Source organism: Salvelinus alpinus, chromosome 19 (genome assembly GCF_045679555.1).
Source record: "Salvelinus alpinus chromosome 19, SLU_Salpinus.1, whole genome shotgun sequence".
NCBI lineage: Eukaryota > Metazoa > Chordata > Actinopteri > Salmoniformes > Salmonidae > Salvelinus > Salvelinus alpinus.
In genome coordinates this window covers 50,735,845-50,761,710 of record NC_092104.1, presented here as the reverse complement: position 1 = coordinate 50,761,710, position 25,866 = coordinate 50,735,845, and the positions used below count along the sequence as shown (strand labels likewise).

The 25,866-nt window shown below is 43.6% G+C and overlaps 1 protein-coding gene across 3 annotated transcripts in view; it reads left to right on the top strand.

Annotated features, from left to right (window-relative positions):
• LOC139545794 (glutamate receptor ionotropic, delta-2-like) overlaps positions 1 to 25,866 on the top strand; it is a 607,650-nt gene that overhangs the window by 412,811 nt on the left and 168,973 nt on the right. For all 3 annotated transcript variants that reach the window (XR_011669139.1, XM_071353972.1, XM_071353973.1), the window contains exons 5-8: positions 13,665 to 13,718; positions 16,530 to 16,703; positions 20,975 to 21,136; positions 25,541 to 25,660. Coding sequence is in view for 2 of the 3 variants with exons in the window: in XM_071353972.1 (XP_071210073.1) it covers positions 13,665 to 13,718; positions 16,530 to 16,703; positions 20,975 to 21,136; positions 25,541 to 25,660 (510 nt within the window). In the remaining variant the exon portion in view is untranslated. The remainder of the gene's footprint in view (positions 1 to 13,664; positions 13,719 to 16,529; positions 16,704 to 20,974; positions 21,137 to 25,540; positions 25,661 to 25,866) is intronic.

Sequence of the window (25,866 nt, the reverse complement as noted above, 5' to 3'; positions counted from 1 at the left end):
GTTGAGAACATCTACTGCATGGCAAGCGGTACAGATGCAACACGTCTGGAACCAACAGGACCCTGAACAGCTTCTGCCACCAAACCATAAGACTGTTAACCAGATAGCTCACCGGACTAACTATTTAACTATGTAACTATCTGCATTGACCCTTTTTAAGCAAACTTTTTTATTATTCATCACATATGCTGCTGCTACTGTTTATTATCTATCCTGTTGCCGAGTCACTTTATTCCTAGTTATATGTTTAGTGTCTTCGGAAAGTATTCATACCCTTTGACTTACTCCATGTTTTTTGTGTTTTTTGTATAGCCTGAATTCAAAATTGATTAAATATATATTTTTCCTCATTAATCTACACACAATATCCTATAATGACAAAGTGCACATTTTATTTTAGAAATGTTTACAAACGTATTGAAAAATAAATATCTAATTTACATAAGTATTCAAACCCCTGAGTCAATACATGTTATAATCACCTTTTGGCAGTGATTACAGCCGTTAGTCTTTCTGGGACCGGGATTGTACAATATTTGCACATTATTATTTTCTAAATTCTTCGAGCTCTGTCAAAATGGTTGTTGATCATTGATAGACAGCCGTGTAAGTATTTTTCAAGTATTTTTTTATATACACTACCTTTCAAAAGTTTGGGGTCACTTAGAAATGTCCTTGTTTTTGAAAGGAAAGCTATTTTTTTGTCCATTAAAATAACATCAAATTGATCAGAAATACAGTGTTGACATTGTTAATGTTGTAAATGACTATTGTAGCTGGAAACGGCAGATTTTCTATGGAATATCTACATAGGCGCACATAGGCCTGTTATCAGCAACCATCCCTCCTGTGTTCCAATGGCAAGCGGTGTTAACTAATCCAAGTTTACCATTTTAAAAGGCTAATTGATCAATAGAAAACCCTTTTGCAATTATGTTTGTACAACTGAAAACTGTTGTCTTGATTAAAGAAGCAATAAAACTGGCCTTCTTTAGACTAGTTGAGTATTGTCACGCCCTGACCTTAGAGAGCCGTTTTATTTCTCTATTTGGTTAGGTCAGGGTGTGATTTGGGGTGGGCATTCTATGTTTGTTTCTATGTTTTGGCCGGGTATGGTTCTCAATCAGGGACAGCTGTCTATCGTTGTCTCTGATTGGGAATCATACTTAGGCAGCCTTTTTTCCTTTTGGTAGTTGTGGGTAGATGTCTTCGTTAATGCATGTATAGCCTTATGGAGCTTCACGTTCGTTTTTGTTGTTTATTGTTCTGTTGGCGACATTTAAAAAATAAAGGAAATTGTACGCTCAACACGCTGCACCTTGGTCCGGTCATGTCCTAGACGACGTTCGTGACAAGTATCTGGAGCATCAGCATTTGTGGGTTCGATTACATGTTCAAAATGGCTAGAAACAAAGAACTTTCTTCTGAAACTTGTCAGTCTATTCTTGTTCTGAAAAATGAAGGCTATTCCATGCGAGAAATTGCCAAGAAACTGAAGATCTCGTACAACGTTGTGTACAACTCCCTTCACAGAACAGCTCAAACTGGCTCTAATCAGAAAATAATGAGTGGGAGGCCCCGGTGCACAACTGAGCAAGAGGACAAGTACATTAGAGAGTGTCTAGTTTGAGAAACAGACGCCTCACAAGTCCTCAACTGGCAGCTTCATTAAATAATACCCGCAAAACACCAGTCTCAACGTCAACAGTGAAGAGGCAGCTCCGGGATGCTGGCCTTCTAGGCAGAGTTGCAAAGAAAAAGCCATATCTCAGATTGGCCAATAAAAATAAAAGATTAAGATGGACAAAAGAACACAGACACTGGACAGAGGAACTCTGCCTAGAAGGCCAGCATCCTGCTTTCACTGTTGACGTTGAGACCAGTCCCCATGCTTGTCTCAGAGCAGCGAGAAACAGTGCTGAAATAGTTGACCACAAGCGAGTAGGCTATTGCTTCAAATCCTATTGCTTCTGACTTCGATATGCTTTTTAAATAAATAAGACTTTCACCACTTTTAACAGCACATTACTCAACACTAGTGAGACTCATGTCGCCTACGGTAGGCCTACAGTATAAATACAAATACATATACAAATATTTTTTTCAATGACGTGACTCTCCGCCAATAACTACATTTAGAGGATTGGAGGATTCTAAATTAATATCTAAGGGCCATTTTTTGTTTGGGCAAATCTGATCTGTGAGAATATCTAAGGGGCTTTTATATAATTCTAAATTAATTCATAATAATAATAATCGCTTTTTAAAATTTTTATAATGATATGTTGGAGATGATTTTGTTTTCAAATAACCAAAAGTGAGCGAGAATAAGGTCATTCTTGAACATGGGAGGAGACATTCTTACTCATTTGTAAATTAAGCCAGTTTGTTATTTAGAATGATTTATTTCTGTTTTTAGAGGGAGAGAAACCAAAAGCCTACCGTCGCCTCATGGATCTCCTGGTCATGGCCACCCTGGGTACCGAACCAGCATCTGTAGCAACGTAGTTGACACTGCGATGCAGTGTCTTAGACCGCTGCGCCACTCTGCTGTACTTTGAGCCTAAGCCATGAATGAGTGAGTCACTCAGCTTTATGTAGGTGCCGAGGCTCTATGACCGCGCCACCAACTTGATTATTTAGCAGACATCACTCACCTATATTCAGTCAACACATATCACAATATCATGGAATATAATTGAACATTTTCGTTTCTCTTAGAATAAAAACCTTAGTGTAACAACAGTTTTATTAAGTAATACTGACGAGTAGTAACAGAAAAATAAGTGTATTTTTTCCGGGTTGTGCACGTGTAGGACAGAGGAATAGCAATTCTTACACTATTGTTCTACATTCAATCACCTTCTTCATCCTCATCATTCATTTAATTGAAATTCAATTTTGAAGTCGTGCACAATTATCAGTTTCTATTTGGTTTATGTCATCCATTCATTGTCAGTTAGAGACACATTAGCACCTTGGGACCCTAAAGCATAATCAGTGCTCTAACTCCCCCTTGTGGTGGTCTGGAGTGATGAAGCAGTGACGCAAGGTACCGTACTAAACCACAAATTACCTCTAAATCCCGCAGCATAATCTCAAAACGTTTAGTTGAGCAACCACTGTACATATCTATCTCAATTGCCTTGTACCCCTGCACATCGACGCGATACTGGTACCCTGTGTAAATAGCCATCGTTACTCATTGTGTATTTATTATTACTTTTATTATTATTATTATTTGTAAACTTTTTTTCCCCCCTCTCTATTTTCTTTATCTCTGTTTTGTTGGGAAGGGCCCGTAAGTAGGCCGTTCACTGTTAGTCTACACCAGTTGTTTACGAACCATGTGACAAATAACATTTGATTCGATTTGACCTGACCGCCACCGTTTGTTAGATGGATGTTTAAATAATGCGTGTGTGGACACGACTTTATTCATATGTGTAGATGTATGAACACCCCTTTCCCATACAATCCATTCTATTTTGTCCAACAATTGATCAATTGCTATCCAAATGTCAAATGAGATGTCATCATATAAAATAAGGTCGGCGGTGATGTATTGCCCTGTGTGACATACATTGGAAATTGATCTATATTCACCATCATCTCCTCCATGGCTTTTGCCGGGGTTCAGGATCTTTATTCACTACTGGGAAGACAAATGACTGGTATGTTGACCCTGACAGTCCCTGAGCCTCCCCTCCCCATCACAACACATGAAAGCCACTCACTATGAAAGTCACTCACTTGGAATCCATTGTAATCATTTCTCTGTGGAGTAGAAAGCAAAGAGAGTGGAGAGGGGAGAGGAACCCATCATGGCAGACTGGTGGTGTATAGGCCAGCATCTCCGTGGTTCAGTCGCTGACCAATCCCAGCATAGCCACACTCAACACGGATGGTTCCGGTTGCACAGTTCTGGGGTAAAGCATCCCCTCCCCCAATCATAACCTTAACCATTAGTGTAGGAAATGCAAAACTGACCCAAGATCAGCGTCTATGGGGAACATCACTACACCGGTTGCGTACAGTACTCTGTGGAGGGAAAAAGTTAATGATTTTGCATTGGCTTTCATCTATCAGAAGGGCGGAGGAGGATCAATAGGATGTTTGGTTTGAGCTCAGGCCCTGGCAGAGTCAGACAGGACTGGGCATGTCCTTGGAGCGACTGGGGCTGAATGGCTGGAGTTGAATTGATGGCCTGTGTAAATCAGTGATGTATGACCAGGCCTGCATTGGCCTAATTAAGCAGGCGGTAATAGGGTAATTTAGAGTAATTAAGAAGCTGGGGGAGGGATCCACATCAAATCCCCTCTGGCCCCCCCAAGAGCTTGCAGGCCAATCCACATGTGTCTTATACCTTCCCCTCAGCTCAGATTGGACTGGCAGGAAGAATATAGCCCCAGGGTCGTATTCATTTGTGCACACGGTAGCGAAACGTTTCACAACGGAATACCAAAACGAGAACTTCTTAATCAAGGTAATTCGTGTTTCTTCTTCCATTTGGTGTATAATGAATATAACCCTGTGTGTGTGTGTGTGTGTGTTTTTCTCAGATGACAGTGGATCACAGTAGGGCCCGGCTCTGCAACCCTCTCTCTGTGCTAAGTGTGTGTGGGCCCCATTTGTGTGGCTCCCAAGCTCACCTAGGAGTCAGTGCCGTACTGCAACAGACACTGTGTGACAGTATGGCCTCCTGACAGTCCCGCACACAGAGCATGAATTATAGATGACTGATGCCGCACTGTGAGTGAGGTGGCTGACATTAAACCAAAATGGCAAATGTGACACATAATGGTTATGATGTATTAAGGAGCGTACGCCTGAGTAAGTGTGAGCTAAATGCGTAAAATGGAGGACTCTCACGCTCCAAAGAGAAGGCATTTCACAACTCCATAAACCTGCTTGTTCTAAACAGTGCAACAGTTTTTTATATTTTTTAAATACAGTACTTAGTGAAAGATCATGTGTTTTTCTGTGAGTTGAGTGGCGCACAGAGATGTAGTGGTACTTCAACCTTATATAGCCCATGGATAGAAGTGCCAGGGCTTAGCCCATTGCACAAAATTGCTGTTTATTTGTTGGATATCATTCACCTACTCTCGTTGAAAGTAGTAATATCATCTTAGATTTTTTTTTTTAAAGACTGCACTAGTAACATACAAAGGGGGGGGGGGGGCAGCTAAATTGCACCAATAATCAAAAACAACACAAACCCAACATTTATAAACCCCCAAAACGTTTGATAAGATGTTGTGGTGTTTACGATGGTTCTGATGACATATACGTTGTTTAATTAAGACATAAAGTAGGCAGGTGTCTTTGACCAGAAGAGTCAAAGGGAAGAGTAACGAGTCCCATTTTGCTCCTGTTTTATGATCATAACAGATCTCTTGCTATTTATTTTTTTGTATATATCTGTTGTATGGCGGCCCTTGTTGTTCTACCCAGACTGCACGACACATTTCCTAATTGGGACAATAAATGAGTATTCTACATGCCAAAGCCTTCTAGAAGTGGCTTTGAACATCTCCAGGAGTCTAGCTAGATTTAGCACTGTTTTCTTGGGTATGTGTCAGAGAGCATGGTGTAATTTACATTTTAATAATTTTGCAGACACTATTATCCAGAGCAACTTACAGTAGTGAGTAGATACATTTTTGTGCTTTTTCCCCCATAATTGTCCCCCGTGGGAATCAAACCCACAACTCTGGTGTTGCAAGCACCACGCTCTACCAACTGAACCACACGGGACCGCTGATCAGCTCCATCTCCAGTCTGCTTGATGAGTACTGGCTCTCAACTCTCTCCATTCTCTCACTGCCAGAGAGCAGACAGGTGGAACATATGCGATGATAACAATAATCAGAGCCAATGCGAAAGCAGCTATTCCCAGGGACGTCGCAGCTCCCCCCAATGTAAATTCCCTCTGTGTTGAGTGTCCTTTCCAGTAGCCTATACTCATGGCATACAGCATGACTAATGGCAGAAGGATTCTCCTCTCATGTAAATTACATTGATCTGATGAATGTAAAAATAATAGAGAATAATCAGGTCGTTTTTGCGTGTGTGTCATCGCTGTTGGCCTGATTGGAAGTGCACAGCACATTTTCCATGGGGGACCAACTTGGCTGATAAACCCCCCCCCCCCATCACATTAGTGCTTTGGCCTTAACATATCACCACCGCTCAACTTCTGCCAAGGGGAATTCTTTATTGGCGGGGGAGAACTTGTGTGTAATTTCTCAATCGAGAGTCCAGGTTCCCATGGTCGGAAAGGATTTAGCACCGTGCGTGTTATTTAAGAGCGACGGGGTGGTGGATGAGGAGCTCTCCCATTGCTCTCACAGTGTAATCACAGCGTTTTAATCTACAAGACACAGCGCCTTACCTGCAGCTAGCTGCCAGTCACATACAACAACAAAAAATCAGTGACTCAGTCACTCACTAAATCCCTTTGCTTTCCCAGCCAGCGCAAGACAAAGCAAGGCAAGGAAAACATCACTAGGTTCTTAATGAGAGCCCTACTTCAAGCCTTCTAACCGGAGATAATCCTAAGCATCGAAACCACCCACCTCCCCATAAAACAAGACGTGATGTGCTAACGTTGCGCTAGTTACTACCTGGCCGAGGTAATAAGCTTACTTTTGCTTGGTTTCTTCCCGACCAGAACGTTTGTTTGGCTGCCGCTCTGCTGTACCAACGTGTTGTTCACTGCGCCCAGGCTCTTTCTAGACCCTGCACACAGCTCCAAGCCTGCAAGCCGGAGCATCAGAAGGAATGTCTCCGTGTCAACTCTGATGCCGCTGCCAGAATCAATAGCTTTCTCATTGGCCGTGGAGTTGAATCTGATCTTCAATAGAATGCCCCAGCCCTTGTTGGAGGTGCTTGTTGGGGGCTTATTGTTGGTCCAGATTTCTTGTCGGAAGCTCTATTCTGGTCATCAGTAGTGTGTTTACAACCTTGAACTGGCGTGTTTGTTGGCAGCAGTAGTGCCAACCCCCCAGAGGTTTGCATCTTCCACTAGAATTCTGCCTTTTCTCTAATGAGGCAAAAACATCTGCCCTTGGACAAGCTGGGGAGAGTAATAATGGTTGTGTTTTACTTCATTTTAGTAAATACTTTCTTAGCTCTTTTTTCCTTAACTGCATTGTTGGTTAAGGGCTTGCAAGTAAGCATTTCACTGTAAGGTCTACACCTGTTCTGAGAGTGAGAGAGAGGAAGGGGGAGGAGAGAGAGAGAGAGTGAGTGTGTGAGGGGGCGAAAGAGATCATTTAGAAATAAGAGAGAGTTCAGTAAGTCACAGCCAGGGCTGCAAATAGTTCCCATCATGTCTGGCACAGACATAGGCCTCCGGGGTCATTGCAGTCACCATGATGACACTGACTTGGTTGTCACGGTTACCTTCTGGCAGAGTGACTAATGGACAAGGTGGAGAGAGGGAGATAGAGAGAGCATGAACAAGAAGTGGGAGTAAGAGAAATATTTTCATTATGTTTATATTGTAAATTAATAACTTAATTTCCAAGGTGCGCTTTGGCAATATGCACATTGTTACATCATGCCAATAAAGCTATTTGGATTGAATTAAAAGAGGGGGGAGACACAGAGCGAGACATAGAGAGGGAGGTAGAGGAATATAGAGAGAGGGGGAGACAGAGAGAGGGGGTGACAGAGAAAGAGGGAGAGAACAAATAGAGCGAGAGGAAGTTTGAGAGAGGGAGGCCGAGAGAAAGGCAGAGAGAGGGAGGGAGACAGCGAGAAAGTGAAGAAGAGAGAGGGGACAGACCAAGAGAGAGTGGAAAGCCTCTGTCACTCTGTTTGCCTTAACCCACTGTCTCAGTCAGGTTCCAATTGACAGGTTGTTTTATGGGACTTGTCTACAGTGTAATTATTAAGTTTTCTTCAGTCTTTGGGGAGATTAAAACACTATTAGCGCTCCACCATCATACTCTCCAGCTGTTGCATTTGTTTATGACCAAAGTGTTTTATGACACCTCCGCTTTAGTCACCTACACAATTAGGTTTAATGAAATACGGTGCCGGCACATTGAGCAGGAGAAACATGGGGTGCTGGAGACTTGTTGAAGAGAAGAGAGGAAGAAGGAATGTCACCTCCTTAGCTTTAGAGAGCAGTGCAAAGAGAGAGAGAGAGAGAGAGAGAGAGATTTGAGTGAACAGACTCACTCATACATCATTGAAAGGTTGGTCATGGCCACGTCAACACCATTATCCCAGAAACCCTAGACCAACTCCAATTTGCATACCGCCCAAACAGATCCACAGATGACGCCATCTCTATAGCACTCCACACTGCCTTTTCCCATCTGGAAAAAAGGAACACCTACGTGAGAATGCTATTCATTAACTACAGCTCAGCGTTCAACACCATAGTGCCCTCAAAGCTCATCACTAAACTAAGGACCATGGGACGAAACACCTCACTCTGCAACTGGATCCTGGACTTCCTGACAGGCCGCCCCCCAGGTGGTAAGGGTAGGTAACAACACATCTGCCACGCTGATCCTCAACACTGGAGCCCCTCAGGGCTGCGTGCTCAGTCCCCTCCTGTACTCCCTGTTCACCCATGACCGCATGGCCAAGCACGACTCCAACACCATCATTAAGTTTGCTGACGGTACAATAGTGGAAGGCCTGATCACCGACAACGATGAGAAAGCCAATAGGGAGGAGGTCAGAGACCTGGTTATGTGGTGCCAGGATAACAACCTCTCCCTCAACGTGATCAAGACAAAGGAGATGATTGTGGAATACAGGGAAAGGATGCCCCCATTCCCATCGACGGGGCTGTAGTGGAGCAGGTTGAGAGCTTCAAGTTCCTTGGTGTCCACATCACCAACAAACTATCATGGTCCAAGCACACCAAGACAGTTGTGAAGAGGGCACAACAATGCCTATTCCCCTTCTGGAGACTGAAAAGATTTGGCATGGGTCCTCAGATCCTCAAAATGTTCTACAGCTGCGCCATCAAGGGCATCCTGACTGGTTACATCACTGCCTGGTATGGCAACTGCCTGGCATCTGACCGCAAGGCACTACAGAGGTAAGTGTATATGGCCCAGTACATCACTGGGGCCAAGCTTCCTGCCATCCAGGACCTCTGTACCAGGCGGTGTCAGAGGAAAGCCCTAAAAATTGTGAAAGACTCCAGCCACCCCAGTCATAGACTATTCTCTCTTCTACCGCATGGCAAGCGGTACCGGAGCACCAATTCTATATCCGAATGGCTTCTTAACAGCTTCTACCACCAAGCCATAAGACTCCTGAACACCTAATCAAATGGCTACCCAGACTTTTTGAATTGTCCACCCCACCCACATTTTTACACTGCTGCTACTGTTTATTATCTATGCATAGTCACTTTACCTCTACCTACATGTACATATTACCTCAATTACCTCGATTAACCAGTGCCTCCGCACATTGACTGTGTACCAGTACCCCCTGTATGTAGCCTCGCTACTGTTATTTTTTTGTTGCTCCTTAATTATTTGTTATTTTTTTCTCTTATATTATATATATATATATATTATTTTTTACTTCATTTTATTAGTAAATACTTTCTTAACACTTTTTTTCTTAAAACTGCATTACGGCTAGCGGAACCCCACAACAACATTCCGCTGAAAAGGCAGAGCACGAAATTCAAAAATATTTTTTTGAAATATGTTACTTTCATACATACATTCACAAGTGCAATACACCAAATTAAAGCTTAACTTCTTTTTAATCTACCCATCGTGTCCGATTTCAAAAAGGCTTTACAGCGAAAGCACACCATATGATTATGTTAGGTCAGAGCCTTGTCACAAAAACACATACAGCCATTTTCCAGCCAAAGAGAGGAGTCACAAAAAGTAGCAATAGAGATAAATATTCATCACTAACCTTTGATGATCTTCATCAGATGGCACTCATAGGACTTCATGTTACACAATACATTTATGTTTTGTTTGATAAAGTTCATATTTATATCCAAAAATCTCAGTTTACATTGGCGCGTTATGGTCAGTAATGTTGTGCCTCGAAAACATCCGGCGAATTTTCAGAGAGCCACATCAATTTACAGAAATACTCATCATAAACTTTGATAAAAGATACAACTTATGCACAGAATTAAAGATATACTTCTCCTTAATGCAACCGCGGTGTCAGATTTCAAAAAAACTTTACGGAAAAAGCACACCATGCAATAATCTGAGTATGGCGCTTAGACACAAAAACAAGCCATACAGGTACCCGCGATGTTGTGGAGTCAACAGAAGTCAGAAATACCATTATAAATATTCACTTACCTTTGATGATCTTCATCAGAATGCACTCCCAGGAATCCCAGTTCCACAATAAATGTTTGTTTTGTTCGATAAAGTCCATAATTTATGTCCAAATACCTCCTTTTTGTTAGCACATTCAGTTCACAATCCAAACTCACGCGGCGCGGGCAAGTCCAGGCGAAAGTTCAGACGAAAAGTCCCAAAAACTATATAACAGTTTGTAGAAACATGTCAAACGATGTATAGAATCAATCTTTAGGATGTTTTTAACATAAATCTTCAATAATGTTTCAACCGGAGAATTCCTTTGTCTTTAGAAATGCAATGGAACGCAGGTCGCTCTCACGGCCATACGCGTGACCAGCTCATGGCATTCTGCCAGACCTCTAGTTGAAACAGCTCTCATTCCCTTCTCCTTCACAGTAGAAGCCTCAAACAAGGTTCTAAAGACTGTTGACATCTAGTGGAAGCCTTAGGAAGTGCAATATGACCCCATAGACACTGTATATTAGAAAGGCAATGAGTTGAAAAACTACAAACCTCAGATTTCCCACTTCCTGGTTGGATTTTTCCTCAGGTTTTTGCCTGCCATATGAGTTCTGTTATACTCACAGACATCATTGTAACAGTTTTAGAAACTTCAGAGTGTTTTCTATCCAACTCTACTAATAATATGCATATATTAGCTTCTGGACCTGAGTAGCAGGAAGTTTACTCTGGGCACGCTTTTCATCCGAACGTGAAAATGCTGCGCCCTATCCCAAACAGGTTTTAAGGGCTTGTAAGTAAGCATTTCGCTGTAAGGTCTACACCTGTTCTATTCGCCGCATTTGACAAATAACATTTTATTTGAGCACACAATGTTTGTGTGTGTGGAATTGCGTGTGTGTATGTGTGTGTGTTTAAGTGCTCTCCCACCACCGTCCACCCTAATTGCTGCCGCCCTGATCTTGCTTTGCAGCAGCTGCAATTTCCCTTCCCTAGAATTACACAAATGTTAGTGTTCACCCTTCACGCTGTAACATTAGCTGCTCCACGATGCCGAAATATTAACGCTAGTTAAGAGTTGGCATGTTTAAATATTTATGCATGTTTGCATAAAGTATTCATCAATTTTTTTTTTTGCTACCCAAAGAGTACTCCGTTTTTGATGAGAGACTAGAGCATTTCCATATTGCAAGGTAATCCCAGCAGCACAATATTTGTGGCTAAATCCCATGATGTACATAGGCTCTGGAAATTATGGAAACTAGACAGTAGAGGACTGTTTGTTGAATAGCTTGACAGCTTTCAGTTAGAGTCATCAGAAAGTGAACACGCACTGTGTAACAGTGTCATTCACTTCAAAGTGGATAACGGCACCGTCAGATTCCTATTTCAGGAGTGTATTTCATTACACAGGTTGGTCCTGTGTGGCTCAGTTGGCAGGTCATGGCCCTTGCAATGCCAAAGGTCATGGGTTCAATTCCTGCTGGGTCCACCCATACGAACATATTTGCACACATGACTGTACATTACATTGAATAAATGTGGCTGCTAAATGCCATACATTTATATTACGTTATCGTCAGATGATTTCAAAATAAAAGTGGAAATTACAGTGCCTTCAGAAAGTATTGTATAGTAGTATAGTATGTGAATCACACCCCTTGACTTCTCCCAAATGTTGTTGTGTTACAGCCTGAATAAAACATTTGTTAAATTGAGATTTTGTGTCAATGAACTTCACACAACACCCCAAAATGCCAAAGTGGAATATATATATCTTTTTTTATGTTTTCAAATTAATTAAAAATGGAAAGCTGAAATGTCAGTAAGTATTCAACCCCTTTGTTATGCCAAGCCTAAATATGTTCAGGAGTAAAAATGTGCTTAACAAGTCACCTAATAAGTTGCATGGTCTCTGTGCAATAATAGTGTTTAACATGATTTTTGGAGGAGTATCTCATCTCTGTACCCCACATACAAATATCAGTAAAGTCCCTCAGTTGAGCAGTGAATTCCAAGCACAGTTTCTACGACAAAGACCAGGGAGGTTTTCCAATGCCTCATAAAGAAGGGAATCTATTGGTAGATGGGTGAAAATAAATAAAAACTGTGAATATCCCTTTGAGCATGGTGAAGTTATTAATCACACTTTGGATGCTGTATCAATACACCCAGTCACTACAAAGATACAGGTATCCTTCCTAACTTTGTTGCCGGAGAGGAAGGAAACCACTCAGGGATTTCACCATGAGGCTAAAGGTAACTTTAAAACAGTTACCGTACCTTCAGAAGGTATTCATGCCCCTTGACTTATTCCACATTTTATTGTTTTAGTCTGAATTCAAAATGGATTACATTTATTCTTATCCATCTACACATAATAACCCATAATGACCAAGTGAAAACATGTTTTTAGAAATATTTGCCCATTATTCTTTTCAAAATCAAAACTCGGTCAAATTGTTTGTTGATCATTGCTAAACAACCATTTTCAGGTCTTGCCATAGATTTAAAGCAGATTTAAGTCAAAACTGTAACTCGGCCACTCAGGAACATCCACTGTCTTTTTGGTAAGCAACTCCAGTGTGTTTTAGATTATTCTCCTGCTGAAAGGTGAATTCATCTCCCAGTGTCTGGTGGAAAGCTGATTTTGCCTGTGCTTAGCTCCATTCCGTTTCTTTTCTATACTGAAAAACTCCCAAGTCCTTAACAATTACAAGCATACCCATGTAATGATGCAGCCACCACTATGCTTGAAAATATGGAGAATGGTAATCAGTAATGTGTTGTGTTGGATTTTCCCCAAACAAAACACTTTTTATTCAGGACAAAAATGTAATTGCTTTGCCACATTTTGTGCAGTATTACTTTAGTGTCTTGTTGCGAACAGGATGCATGCTTTGGAATATTTGTATTCTGTACAGGCTTCCTTCTTTTCACTCTGTCATTTAGATTAGTATTGTGGAGTAACTACAATGTTGTTGATCCATCCTCAGTTCCTCCGTCCCGCTGTATCCCTTTAATCAAAGACTTGTACTGTGGGTTACAGGGATCGGGTAACCTCGGTACAATTTCCAAAACACCCATTCATAAATAAGCTTTAGACTTTTATTTTCTTTGTTTCTTTGTTAACATATTAGAGGTAGGGTACTTCTTAATCACTAAGAAGTACCTTTCAGAATCACCTTTATTCGCCAAGTACATTTACCTGTACCAGGAATTTGACCTGGTAAAGTGGTGCTGGCATCGCCTTACAATAAACAGATACACAGACAGATAGAGACAGATACAGACACAAATACTGTAAACAAAGAATATGTCTTGAATTCCTGAATGTGTATTGACAAATGTGTTCTCTGTTGTTGTGTTGTGCAGGTTGTGGAGACGAACCTCGTGGCATTCGACTGTCACTGGATCATCATCAATGAGGTCAGTGCGGAGGCAGCCACGTTGTCTGCCACGGTAACACAGTAGGGGTACTGCAGAACACAGAGAGAGGGGAGGGTGGGGGGAGAATCATGAATGCATACAAACATGCTCACAATCCAAATACTCCAAAATGCTCACAAACATACATGCTTTTACTGGTTTTCACATGTTACTGCTGGGACATCGTTTGAATCCCACGTCTAATAAAACATTTGTTTCGTGTTGAAAGGACAGCAAGGGCCAGGTTTTCTCTTAGCTTAATATGGACGAGGGCTTACGGTTGTAATAATTCTCCTTTATCTACAACTTACCACACTGACGTTTTTCGGAGGGAAAAGCGGAAGCATTCATAATTGATCGTTCCCCTTCTATATACAGTATGTATGTGGGGACGTGGGGGTATGGCATGAAAACCGTCTGGAACGCTCTGCCCGCTCTTCTCTTCCTCCATCCCTTTCTCCCTCTCTCCCTTGCTCCCCTGCTATTTGGCTTGTTTCACATGGCGGGGGCGAATGAGGACAAACGTCAACGCACTGATCCAAACTAATACTGACAAGTGTGAATAAAAAAGAATCCCACTTAAAGAGGAATTAAAATGGGGTCTGCCGATGACGGAGGGACATTTTTTCCTCCGGTAAAGTTGACGCAGGAGGGATTTAGGCTGCTGGGGGATGGGGAATGTCCCCTGTAGTTTCCTGGATGGTTTGGAGGGAACTAGAGGGTGCGGCCCAATACTATCTCCTTTCTCCCGAAATGTGCACTCATTCACTACTTCCCACAAACAGTGGATTGGTTGAGGCATGGGCTTGTGGGAGTTTCTTATACCAGTCATTTCCTTTCGAATCAGTAAAGGGAAGTGAACACTCTGGTTGTAAGGAGAGATAATACGTTGTTTTCAGTGAAACGTCACAATACTTTCGATTTGGCTGCTGCGGGGCAAGAAGACCCCCAGCTCCGCTACAACCATTGGCAACTACGTGCTGTTTTCAAGGGATCGTTAAATAAATGTTCGAACTATTTGGTTTTAATATCATCACCTATTGGGCATAGTCAGAATCAAATGATGTTTACCGATCATGAAAGCAAGCAGTTACTTTCTTGTAGCACGCTGATGATCGAGCTAAATGTGCGCAATTGTTTCGCATGGAATAATCGTACATTTGTAGGTCTGACTATGATATTACAATTTATTTAACAATCCCTTGAACACAGCACACAGGTGTCAATGGTTTTAGCGGAGCTGTGGGTCTCCTTGCCCCCAGCAGCCAAATTGAACGCTCTAACCTTATTGTGACGTTTTATTGAAAACAACCTATTGAGCCATAGCCAGAGAGTTACAGTCCCCCCATGTTACATGGAAGGCCTGATCTTATCTTTCTAGGATAACACTCTGGGTGTTGAAAGAGCCCAAATGTTTCTTACACCAACCTGAATCCTTGGATAGGGTAGGGATTCAAAGCTAAAGAACATGTCAGTAATACCAGACCATAACTGTAACGATTGTCGTCGGGAGAAGGAGAGGAGGACCAAAGTGCAGCGTCGTACGTATCCATAATACTTTTAATCAAGAATGAATACACGAACAAAAACAACTAAACGACCAACGAACAGTTCTGACAGGTGCAACAAACACTAACCAGAAAATAACCACCCACAAACAAAAGTGGGAAAACAGGCTACCTAAGTATGGCTCTCAATCAGAGACAACGATGGACAGCTGCCTCTGATTGAGAACCGTACCAGGCCAAATACATAGAAATAGAAAACCTAGACCTACAACATAGAATACCCACCCACATCACACCCTGACCAAACTAAAAATAGAAACATACAAAGCAATCTACGGTCAGGGCGTGACAATAACAGACTGATAGCATTACTTCAACTCAAACTGAACAGCGTAGGTAGTAGCATCAACGTCTTATTAAATATACTAGGTGACATTACAGTCCTGGACCTCCTATGGATGTAATATTGCTGGTCTATGTAGAGATAAACCCGCTTTTCTATTTCAAATGGCAATCGCCTTAGCATTTTGTCCACAAGTATTAGATGTCAAGTTAGATGACATTCTACTTGCAATATGGACTCCTAGGCATGGCTGATATGTCATGTAATCTAGACAGGATAATTGTGAAGAAAGGAGCCTGGACCAATTCATAACTGTAATTAAGCCGTAACCCCAGTCATGTCCCAATCATTTACACGCACTGACATTCCAAGAGCTTTTAGTACACCTGTCCACTGAAAGTCAAAGTAGTTGACGTTTTGTCAATTAATGAGTTCCAGCACTTCGGAGGAGTGTGTGGTCTTGTTAATACCTCCCTGACAATGTTTATTTGCTTGCACGCTCGGGGCATGTCAATGCTTTTTTGGTGGCAAGTTCTGCATTTGAGAACTTTCCAGTGTTTCAGAGCTTTGCGAGATGATCGCTTCTTACATTTTCCTGGGTGGAATATTTTGGGCTGCTGCCCATTACAAAAGAGATTGGCTGTTGGCATGGCAGGTGTATAGTTGCGGTCTGTTTGGATGTGGAGAATGGCCACCAGAGCATTGATATTAGTGGTGTGTGTTCCTAGGATGTGGTCACCATCGCCAATGTCATGCAGCTTGGTTGGATTTTGGAGCTACCTTCTGCTCTCATCAACTCATCAGACCCCGCTCCCTGTGCTCTGCGTGCCCAGAGCAAAACAGGGAGATATGTTTTTGGGGCAAAACGTCTGCCTGCAGTACGTCTGCCTGTCTGGCTGTATGTGTGTGTGTGTGTGTCTGTCTGTCTGTGTTCATGTGTCTTATTTTGTGCTCCTGCAGGAGATCTCAGACCAGGACGTCCAGGATCTGGTTATGAAGTCTATCGGGCGTCTGACTCTGATCAGACAGACGTTCCCCCTGCCCCAGAACACCAGCCAGCGCTGCGTCAAGCACAACCACCGCATCAACACCTCCCTCTGTGACCCCAAAGACACCAAGGCTCAGACACTGGAGGTAACACACACACCAAAGCTGTGTACCAAATGGAACCATAGTCCTTATATAGTGCACTACCTTTGACCAAAACATCATAACTCATTGCAATATTATCATGGAAATGTAGCATGTCATTTCTCTGTTGTTATTATTATTATATTTTTTTACATGTGTCCCGGAGCAGCAATATGTGTATACAATTATTGTTGTACACCAAGCCCTCAAATACAGCAAAGGAAGGGAGGAAAAATAATTTGTTCCCCATTATCTTATTGTACGACTCGTGTCAAACCACAATATGAAGTGTCATTAATATACCATTGATTTATGTGTGTATGTGGAGAAGCCTAGAGGGATAGATCTTGTGAAACTTAAAATGTAACAACCAAAGGCTTTGAGTAATGTATCTTGCATTGACAGGTCCGTGAAGGTACTGAACGGTAGTGTTACGGTGATAGAGATGGACAGCTTGTATGAAATGTTGAGAGACACTGCTCGTAGTCCAGGGAATGACTCCGGAAGGTACACATTGTACCCATTGCTTCAGGTTATATCAGTAACACATAGAGACTGTGCTTAGTAAGAGGCATAGAAGTAAGAGGCATTTTGTTCAGTAAAAAATCTGACATCAGACAGACTGATAAACCTTTCATACAGAAAGGCATGCAGGAAGGCAGGCTGGCTTGCTGTCTGACACAGACAAACAGACAAGCAGGCAGACTTTACAGACAGACAGTGTTGAGTGTGTTGTGAAGTGCTGAGGGGACAGACAGGGACAGACAGGGACAGACAGGGACAGACAGAGAGCAGGGGCAGTCAGTGGAGGACAGTGTATGCCCGGTGCAGTGGTGAGTGGTGCAGTTAGGCCTGTTTTGTCTGTCAGTGTGGAGCCAGAGCAGCTCAGCGGTCAGGAGAGTGGCCCAGAAGAAGCCCAATTTCACACTGCGCTGGAGCGTATCATCTGGGTCTGCCTGACCACACTTTCTCCCCCCTCACACACACACACACACGCACACAGTCTTGTATAACTAACCTTGTGGGGACACACAATTCAGTCCTATTCAAAATCCTATTTTCAAAATACTAACCCTAAACCTAACCTTTATCCTTAACCCTAACCGTAACCTGAACCTAACCTTAACCTTAACCCTAACCCTAAACCTAATTCTAACCCTAACACTAATTCTAACCTTAACCTTAAACCCCTAGAAATAGCATTTTACCTTGTGGGAACTAACAAAATCCCAGTCGGTCAAATTTTTTAAATTTTATTTATTCTGGGGACTTCTGGTGCGCTCACGCACACACACTCCTTGCCCCCTCCTGGATTGCAGCGCTCAGTGATCACCCAGCCTCTCACAGGAGCCAGTCTCAGCAGGCAAGCCACTGTCGCTCCTCACGCTCCCAGAATTTACATGACCACCAGATGTTGGCCTTTAACTCAGCTTTGTCCCCCCCCACCTAGATACCTCCCCAGCGCGCACACACACACACACACACACACACACACACACACACACACACACACACACACACACACACACACACACACACACACACACACACACACACACACACACACACACACACACACACACACACACACACACACACACACACACACACAATAGTTGTTTAGCTCCAGTGCATCCACTCTGGCATTCTAGCTACCCAGGCCAAACCAACCCTCCCTCGCCCCCCTCCCTCGACCCACCATTAATTTCACAAGTCAAATGCTTATTTTTCCCGCTGTGGCTGAAAACACAGACGGCCAGGAATAACAATAGTGTTTCTTCAGAGTCAAGAGGATTCACTGTCATGCTTTTTTCCCTCTCTCTCTTCGGGTTGTTGCTCTTTTTATTCTGACTGTGGACCAGTCCCTATGGAACAGTTAGGGTACTGGGAGCTTTGTCATTTTTCTGAATACATAGTGCTCAGGCAGTTCATATTGGGCATTTCTTGGAGCATTTACCTTGAAGCTGCAGAGTAATAATCCTTTGTCGCAACCCAGTACAAACACATCCTGATCCATCATTACTAGTGTTTTTCCTTTGGAATGGAGAGAACAGCAAAGACAAATACACGCGTACAAAGTCCCAGTCATTTTGTACGAGTCATTTTGTGTGTTTTCATCTAGCGTCCCACTCAATGTAATTGGTATTGTCTGCTCCGTGTGTGTGCGCGCGCAAGTGCAGTTGTCTGTGTGTGCACGTGCATATGTGCACAATTGTGCCTACGTGTGTGTGATGAATGGAACTAAAGCACCATCCATCCACCATGCAGAGGTTTAAATTAACTGAACGTTTTCTCTGCGAATATCCGCAGTATTTAACCCATTATTCCTAATCATTATTATTATTAATGATGTGGTTGGAAGCAACAGTACAATCACCCAGCATACTAAAACAGGAGTTGTGTTTTGCATGGGAGCCTGGCTGCATCCCAAATTGCACCCTTTTCCCTATAAAGTGCACTACTTTTGACCTAGGCCCGTAGGGGAACCCATTGGGCTCTGGTCAAAAGGACAAATAACTGCCAAAGTAAAGGAAACAGCAACATAAAGTCTCTTAATTTGGCGTTGGGTCACCACAAGCCAGAACAGCTTCAATGCACGTTGGCATAGATTCTACTAGTGTCTGGAACTCTATTGGAGGGATTGCGACACCGTTCTTCCACGAGAAATAAGTTGTTGATGTCGGTGGAAAACAGGTGCTGCTCAGGTGCTGCTCCAGAATCTCCCATAAGTGTTTCATTGAGTTGAGACCAGAATGCCATGACATATGGTTTACATCATTTACACGCTCATGAAACCATTCAGTGACCACTTGTCCCCTGTGGATGGGGGCATTGTTATCCTACGACGACATAGCCTTGGTAGCTAAAATAATGGATTTTAATCCATGACCCTAAGCATGATGCGATGGTAATTGCTTAATTAACTCCGGACCCACACCTGTGTGGAAGCACCTGCTTTCAATATACTTTATATCCCTCGTTTACTCAAGTGTTTCCGTTACCTGTAGTGCACCATGATAGAGAATAGGATGCCTTTTGGGTTGCGGAACCTGTCATATAGCACTGATGCATTGTTGACCTTTCTCTGCTGTAAAAGCCTATGTCAGGGAGATGCCACGCTCGTTCCTCATCCCCAGTGGGCGCTGGAATGCGGGGGGCACTCAATATTGTGTCAAGTGTGCCGGAGCGTTGCAGGCTAATAAACAACGGCAAATCTAATGGCCACTCTCTACTCTATTTATTATATTCTCATTAAAATGGAGACAACACTCCTGCTAAATCACAGCGCAATCAATCAGGGCCCGAATTTACTCTCCTCTCTCTCTCTCCCCGTGCATCTTTGTGTGTGCCAAATAGCATCCTATTCCCTAGTGCACTACTTTTGAGCGGGGCCCTCGAACATAGTGCACTATATAGGGAATAGGGTGTCATCATTCTTAACCCTTAAAAGGATGCATGTGGCGCGATTTGTGTGGTGGAGATTTTAAAGGCCGAGCTTAGACAAAGCCAAAGAGAAATGTTGAAGCTGCTTGAATTATTCTGGGGCCTTTTCCATTTTACCGGAAAACGGGAGCAGTCTGGATGTGTCACTCAAACAGTAGTTGGAGGGGATGTTTTCCGAGGACATCAGAGATGTAGCTACAAATGACAGGTGTTAGGTGTTGCGTCTTTACTGATGATCAAAGAACTGTTGAAATGATGCGAGCGCACGCATCAATTTTCTTTCAAATGATGCCAGCCGAGGCTGCCTGCTCCTTATGAACACTGCATGCTTCCCTGCCAGCCGTCACAGCAGCTTTCAGAAGGGTGCGGCGCTTACTTAGCCTGCGTCCGAAATTGCACTCTATTCCCTGTATAGTGCACTACTTTTGACCAGGGCCCATAGGGCTCTGGTCAAAGGTAATGCACTTTACAGGGAATAGGGTGTCATTTGAATCATAGCCTTTGGGTTTCTACGCCGAGGAACATGAATATACACATCATCTTGGTTTCACTTACTGCAATACCACTAGATAAGTCTGCTGTGAATTTCTCTTTCCAGTTCCCATTTTTCTTCCTTCACCGTTCTGACTACCGCTTTTCTTTTGTTCCACTGGTAATAACTTTTCCCTCCTTTTCCGGTCTGTTTTTTCCCTTTCTCCCTTTCTCCCTCTTTCTCTCTTTCATGTGTTGTCTCACCCTGCTCTTCTTCTGCGTCTTACTCTTCCCTTCTCTTCCCTTAATTTGTCTCACTTCCTCTTCCTCTGTCCTCCCTCCCTCTCTGCTGTTGCAAGATAACCAACCGCTACATCTACGACACGGTGCTGCTATTGGCCAACACCTTCCACAGGAAACTGGAGGACAGGAAGTGGCACAGCATGGCCAGCCTCACCTGCATACGCAAGAACTCCAAGCCCTGGCAGGGCGGGCGCCCCATGCTAGACAACGTCAAAAAGGTACTGATCCATATGTCAATTCGAAACCTGGACCTCAAAGCCAGTTCCACTGCTGATTTTCATTCTTCCCCTCTAATCAAGGACTGATTTATACCTGGGAATCAAGGTGGGTGCGTTTACTTATCAGGTAGAGCAGAAAAACAGCAGGACTCCGGACCTTGTTAGGTTATTCTGAGGTCATGACAAACTCCTAGTTCTGACGTATTCCGTATACTGTACATCATTATGTACATCCATAGGATACATTAAATATATGCATGAGATTGTATTTGCATGTCCTGTATAATGCTTGGAGCGAGGGATGGAAAATGTTGTTACCGAAGTTCTACCAACACATTGACTGTAGTACTCACTCTGGAAAAACATTGGACCACCGCTACTCAACATTTCGAAATGCCTACAAGGCCCTCCCCGCCCTCCCTTCGGCAAATCTGATCAAAGCTCCATTTTGCTTCTCCCTTCCTATAGACAGAAAATCAAACAGGAAGTACCAGTGGTAAGGTCTATTCAATGCTGGTCTGACCAAGCTCGCAATCCATGCTTCAAGATTGTTTTGATCACACGGACTGGGATATGTTCCAGGTAGCCTCTGAGAATAACATTGATGAATACACGGATACGGTGACTAAGTTCATCAGGAAGTGTATAGGAGATGTTGTACCCACTGTGACTATTAAAACCTACCCAAACCAGAAACCGTGGATGGATGGCAACATTCGCGCAAAACTGAAAGCGCGAGCCACTGCATTTAACCATGGCAAGGTGACTTGGAATATGGTTGAATACAAACAGTGTAGTTATTCCCTCCGTAAGGCAATCAAACAGGCAAAATTCAGCGGCTCAGACACGAGACGTATGTGGCAGGGTCTATAGACAATCACGGACTACAAAGGGAAAACCAACCACGTCGCGGACACCGTCGTCGTGCTTCCGGACAAGCACAGAGCCACCGACGCGGCCTGCTACCAAGGACTGTGGGCTCTCCTTCTCCGTGGCTGATGTGAGTAAGACATTTAAGCATGTTAACCCTCACAAGGCTGCCCGCCAAGACGTCATCCCTAGCTGCGTCCTCAAAGCATGCGCAGACCAGATGGCTGGAGTGTTTACAGATATTCAATCTCTCCATATCCCAGTCTGCTGTCCTCACTTGCTTCAAGATGTCCACCATTGTTCCTGTACCCAAGAAAGCAAAGCTAACTGAACTAAATCACCCCGTAGCACTCACGTCTGTCATCATAAAGTGTTTTGAGTGGCTAGTTAACGATCATATCACCTCTACCTTACCTGACACCCTAGACCAGGGGTGGGCAATTCCAGTCCTCGAGGGCCTGATTGGTGTCACAGTTTTGCCTCAGCCCCAGCTAACACACCTGACTCCAATAATCAACTAATCATGATCTTCAGTTTGGAATGCAATTTGATTAATCAGCTGTGTTTGCTAGGGATGGAGAAAAGTGTGACACCAATCAGGCCCTCGAGGACTGGAGTTGCCCACCTCTGCCCTAGACCCACTTCAATTTGCATACCGCCCCAATAGATCCACAGACAATGTAGTCGCCATTGCACTGCACACTGCCCTATCCCATCTGGACAAGAGGAATACCTATGTAAGAATGCTGTTCATTGACTATAGCTCAGCATTCAATCCCATAGTACACTCTAAGCTCATTATTAAGCTCAGGGCCCTGAGTCTGAACCCCACCCTGTGCAACTTCCTGACGGGCCGCCCCCCTGTTGGTGAAGGTAGGAAACAACACCTCCACTTCGCTGATCCTTAACACAGGGGCCCCACAAGGGTGCGTGCTCAGCCCCCTCCTGTACTCCCTGTTCACCCATGACTGCGTGGCCCGCAACCACAGGGCTCTCCAGATGGTGGTGTTGCCTGCTCAACGCATCACCAGGGGCAAACTACCTGCCCTCCAGGACACCAACAGCACCTGATGTCACAGGAAGGCCAAAAAGATCATCAAGGACATAAACCACCCGAGCCATGGCCTGTTCACCCCGCTATCATCCAGAAGACTAGGTCAGTACAGGTGCATCAAATCTGTGACCGAGAGACTGAAAAACAGCTTCTAACTCAAGGCCATCAGACTGTCAAATAGCCATCACTAGCCGGCTTCCACAAGGTTACGCAACCCTGCACCTTAGAGGCTGCTGCCCTATATAGACTTGGAATCACTGGCCACTTTAATAATGTTTACATACTGCTTTACTCGTCTCATATGTTTATACTGTATTTTATTCTACTGTATGCCACTCCCACATTGCTCAATCTAATATTTATATATTTCTTAATTCCATTCGTTTACTTTAGATTTGTGTGCATTGTTGTGAATTGTTAGATACTACTGCACTCTTGGAGCTAGGAACACAAGCATTTCGCTACACCCACAATATCATATTCTAAATATGTGACCAATACAATTTTATATGATTTGATTGGACAATATGATAGGAATGTTGATAAATCTCTGTAAAGAATATGTCAAGCAAGAGTGGCATGGACCTTGTTCCAAATGACACCCTATTCCCTATGTAGCCCTATGGGTCATGGTCAAAGGGAATAGGGTGCCATTTGGAACACAACTATGTTCAGCTGTGTTCTGTCTTTGCGTTACCTGACAAGGTGCAATGCTGCTGTAGATCATATGCACACTATGTTATGTGAAAGACAAGTGATACTATTGACAGACAAGGGATAGCCCTTCAATGTTGGAACTCATCTCTTCTTCCTCCACTTCTCTCTCAGAGGAGACCTTTGAAATGGAATGGGAGTTATGGACACTGTCTTGGGCATAGCCCTTCAATGGTGGAACTCATCTCTTCTGCCTCCACTTTTCTTTCAGAGGAGACCTTTGAAATGGATAGGCAGGTACTATAGGGGCACTGTCTTGGGCATTGAATAATACCCTGTTGGGGTTGTTGTTGCCGTGTTGAGGTGACATTGTGCTCTCCAGCGCTGCTGGGTTGGTGCAGGAGGCTAGGATGTGATGTTATCACCTTCTCCATCCCTGTGGCCTCTGCTCCTGGGGGGTGTACTGTACCTGTCGACATGTGTCTGCACAAACAAATGGGCTCGTACGGGCACGCATGCACGTGCCCACACACACACACAGTACACTCTCTCACACAAACGCACACACACAAACAGTGGCGTCCTCACACCCTGCCCTCTGCCATGAGCTGCGTGAGCATTCAGTGAAAGTGACACCGGCCCCGCTATAGGGAAGGTGGGCCTGCAAAAGCCAAGTCCCATTGATTCAGTCCCTCTCCATCCAGCCCTGGGACTCTGTGTTTGTGTGAGGTGTTCTCTCCACCAGTTTTTAATTGCAATAACTGTGTATAGGTGATGTTAATGTGGCGTGAACCTTGTTATTTTACTGTAAGCCAGCCATGTAATGGGCCAATTTTTCATTCCCTAGGGTGTCCTCACTGGATCACTGTTCTACGGCTTTATTAGGGGAACTGGCTGTTTATTGGCTTCTCAATGCGTGCGTTAAGGTGAACTCGTCTGGATACTGCTCATCAGCTCTCATAATTGGCCAGCTAATTATTCCTGTCAGCTCGGTATTGGTGCAATACATTCACAACAATTATCTTTGTGGTAATTGCACCTGCTGTGTAATTGCACCTGCTGTAGAGGACGATGTGCCAGACAGGCGGTAAAGAGAGAGTGTAGGGAGTGGGGGGTGTTGAGGAGGGTCTCTGCACTCGTTTGTGATGTTGGAGAGATGAAAGGCTAGGCATGGTGTTGCGCTTTGTTTGTGGCAGCCAAGGCCCTCTCTGGCGAAAGGGGTTTGTAAAGCCAGCTCTCGTTTTGCAAATGAGACCACAATAAGAGTAGACTATCAACAGGCGATTATTATCATTATGATAATGTGATGGGGCTGCACGAAGATGAATAAATCTGTTTCCCAACGTGTTCGTTGTTGCTCGGGGCAGTCGCGTTCTCGAACACAGCGCTGCAGAATCCCTTCAGCGCAGGTGCACCGCAGGCTGAATGATGAAAGGGGTGCGAGGGGAGCGAGGCAGAGCATTTGTTGATTCATGACCTCTGCACACATCAATGGAAATATCAAAGCGAGAGGGATTGTCTTCAGAAAACCCCACGCTTTCCCACCAGGTGATCTAGGCTGGAGGGTTGATGACGTCTTGCTACTTACTATATATCATCTATTTCTTCCTTTGGGCTCGTGAAATAGCCGATAGAAGTATCCAGTGTGACGAGATCTTTTATATGGTCCGTTTGAAATGTTTTCTAACTTTCTCAGGGACTACATTCATTGTAGTGTCTTTGACCTTACTAATCATGTGTCCATATTAGGATAGACCCAGTCTCAATAGGACTATGTGCTTTTGTCCATTTTGACAGCCCTCTGACTTTGTGTCTGTCCCGTACAGTCTGGAGTGAGTGGTCTGACCGGCTTCCTGGAGTTTACCGACAACGGAACCAACCCCAACATCTACTTTGAGATCCTGGGGACCAATTATGGCGAGGACAGGGGGAGGGGTGTCATCAAGGTGAGATAACAAAATATATATATATTTTTTGTTGTGGTTGGTTATTAGACACAGCGTGGTACTTGATGTGTACTTGTTGTTTCTGCTGGGGCCAGCCATACAGAAATGTATACATACATTTGGATAAAAGTGTCTGCCAAATGGCATATATTATTATTATTATATTATATCATTACGCTTATGTGGTGCTCTTCAGCTCCATGTAT